Source organism: Alosa alosa, chromosome 3 (genome assembly GCF_017589495.1).
Source record: "Alosa alosa isolate M-15738 ecotype Scorff River chromosome 3, AALO_Geno_1.1, whole genome shotgun sequence".
In the NCBI taxonomy this organism is placed as follows: domain Eukaryota; kingdom Metazoa; phylum Chordata; class Actinopteri; order Clupeiformes; family Clupeidae; genus Alosa; species Alosa alosa.
The window spans coordinates 28,617,373-28,619,872 of record NC_063191.1 but is presented as its reverse complement, the minus strand read 5'-3'; the positions used below and the strand labels follow the sequence as shown (position 1 = coordinate 28,619,872).

Genomic DNA, 2,500 nt, shown 5'->3' with positions numbered 1-2,500 from the left:
CACACACACACACACACACACGAAACACACACCCACAGAAACACACACCCGCAGAAACACAGACACAGACAGACACACGACGCGACGCGCACGCATATGCCACGCTGCATACACACACACAGTAGTCAAAAGATGAGCGGAGAATCATTAATTTTTAATTCAAAGTGATTTTGTGTTGAATGCAGGCAGATGCTGATAATATCAGAAGTCACAGCATAATTTTTTCTGATCAAAGAGGGCTGCACTGGGGCCCATGAAGGAGGCATCTTGCTTGGCTTTGATAAACCACATCAATTATTCACCGTGAAGGCAGACATCCTGACATGAAAGAGCCAGATAAAGAGCATAAGCACATGTTCGAGACAAGAGGCACAGCCGTGTGCAGGGGAGGGCGGGGGTGGGGTGGGGTGTGTGTGTGTGTGTGTGTTTGGGTGTGTGTGGGGGGGAGGTTAAGGGGGGTGGGGATGCTGCGAGGCTTTTGGCACAGGTAGGTTTAATTGTATTATCATCTGGAAACAAAGTCAGACAAAGGGCTTTACAGGCATGGAGTTTGTGTGCGTGTGTGTGTGTGTGTGAAAGAGAACACAGGAGTGCAGGAGTTATGCTAGTGTGTGTATGTGTGTGTGTGTGTGAAAGAGAGCAAAGGAGTGCAGGAGTGATGCTAGTGGGTGGGTAATATTTGGTCATACCACTACAGTGAGTTGAAAAGCATTTGAAGGAGTTTCTGTTGGACACGATGTTAGACAAGACAGTCACTGTGTGTGTGTCTGTGTGTGTGTGTGTGTCTGTGTGTGTGTGTGTGTGTGTGTTTGTGTGGCTGCGTCCCTACAAAGGACTGTACATTGTGCGCCACGACCGTATCGTTGCACTGTCAGTGAAGGAGCTCCGCGACAATGCCAACTATTGCAATCCATCACAACGAAAAGATCAAGACAGACTGGTTCCCCCTCCCACACGAACAGTGCGCTACATTGGAAACTGCCATAAATAGCTTACCAAATACACCCATACATAGTTGTAATTAATGAACACACCAAAGCCGTTACAATAATAGAAATCGGTTGCTCTTTCGATGCTTACATGGACATCTGCTATACTTCAAAACTGTTAAAATATCAACCATGGTACAATGTTTTCAATAACTCTGGCTACTCCTGTAAAATCCTTGCCCTCATTTTTGGTAGTTTAGGCCATGTGCACAAGATGTACAAGGCCTGCAGATTTGTGGACTACATAAGAACAAGGCCAAGAAACTGACAAGATATTGCTCTGATACATACAGATTTCAGTGTCCGAGTCCATTACTTTGGTATAATATAATTTTAAATGATTTATAACCAGCATTATTGAATTCTATAAAACCTGAAAAAATTGAACATATTTTCTTTTCATCATGAAAATTATATATATTTTATGTTTTGTCATCTTAAAACCCTTAAAATGTCAGGTGGCGCAACCGTCACAAAGTAACACCATGTGAAGTATTAAACACAGAATTTAAAATGTAAGGAAATTAAAAATAAATATGGGGGCATACTTTTATGTTGAAGACCTTTCAAATAAACAAAGTGTACTAGTTTAATAACATTTTGTTTGTTTCAACCCTAGGAAAAAAAATTGTCTGGAAATTTGCATATCTGAAATGTCAGGGCAGTGCAACCGCATTCACAGAAAGTTTATTTTGAATTAAAGAGGGAAAAGAGTATAACAGGATATTGCCTCATCAAGAGGACCCCCAGTGACCTTTACTGATGAGTGAAAAGTTTGTAAATCTCTCTCAGATATATTAATGAAACATAGCTACTTTTTCTTCATAGTTGGACTCAGGTTTACATGTCAGGTGGTACAACCAATAAACTAATATTTTAATATAAAACTATTTATTGTATTGGAAAATTTAATGGATGAACTTGCTAGCAAAGTCAAAAATGTGTACCTAATCATTCTATTAAACTTGTTTAAAAGCAGTCTTCCAACTTCCAAAAAATGCATTCTGTCAATTTTCAAAGATGTGTTTATGTGTGTGTGTGTGTGTGTGTGTGTGTCTGTGTTTCTGCGGGTGTGTGTTTCTGTGGGTGTGTGTGTGTGTGTGTGTCTGTCTGTGTGTACTCTTACATTGAGCTGGTTGTAGTACAGGCTGTCTTCAGGGCTGTTGAGTAATTTGGGCTGCTGTCCTCGTCTGCGAGGAGTTCGCTGGTGAAGCTTCAGCAGGGGACCTGAGAGAGAGAGAGAGAGAGAGAGAGAGAGAGAGAGAGAGAGAGAGAGAGAGAGAGAGAGAGAAAGAGAGAGATAGAGAGAGAGAGAGAGGGAGAGAGCGAGAGAGATAGAGAGAGGGAGGGAGTGAGAGAGAGAGAGAGAGAGAGAGAGAAGTTCAATACCATTTATTGGATCATTCAAAGCCAACACCATACAAACATACATAAATACATTCATACATAAAACTCCTTATACATCATATATTAAAAAGCACCTGACCTCCCCCACCACCACACACACACAC

General features: G+C 41.4%; 1 protein-coding gene across 1 annotated transcript in view; it reads right to left on the bottom strand.

Annotated features, from left to right (window-relative positions):
* The window catches only part of myo3b (myosin IIIB), a 174,050-nt gene that overhangs the window by 14,574 nt on the left and 156,976 nt on the right, over nt 1–2,500 (bottom strand). Inside the window, 1 exon segment of the mRNA XM_048239976.1 lies at nt 2,116–2,216. Coding sequence (XP_048095933.1) covers nt 2,116–2,216 — 101 coding nt within the window.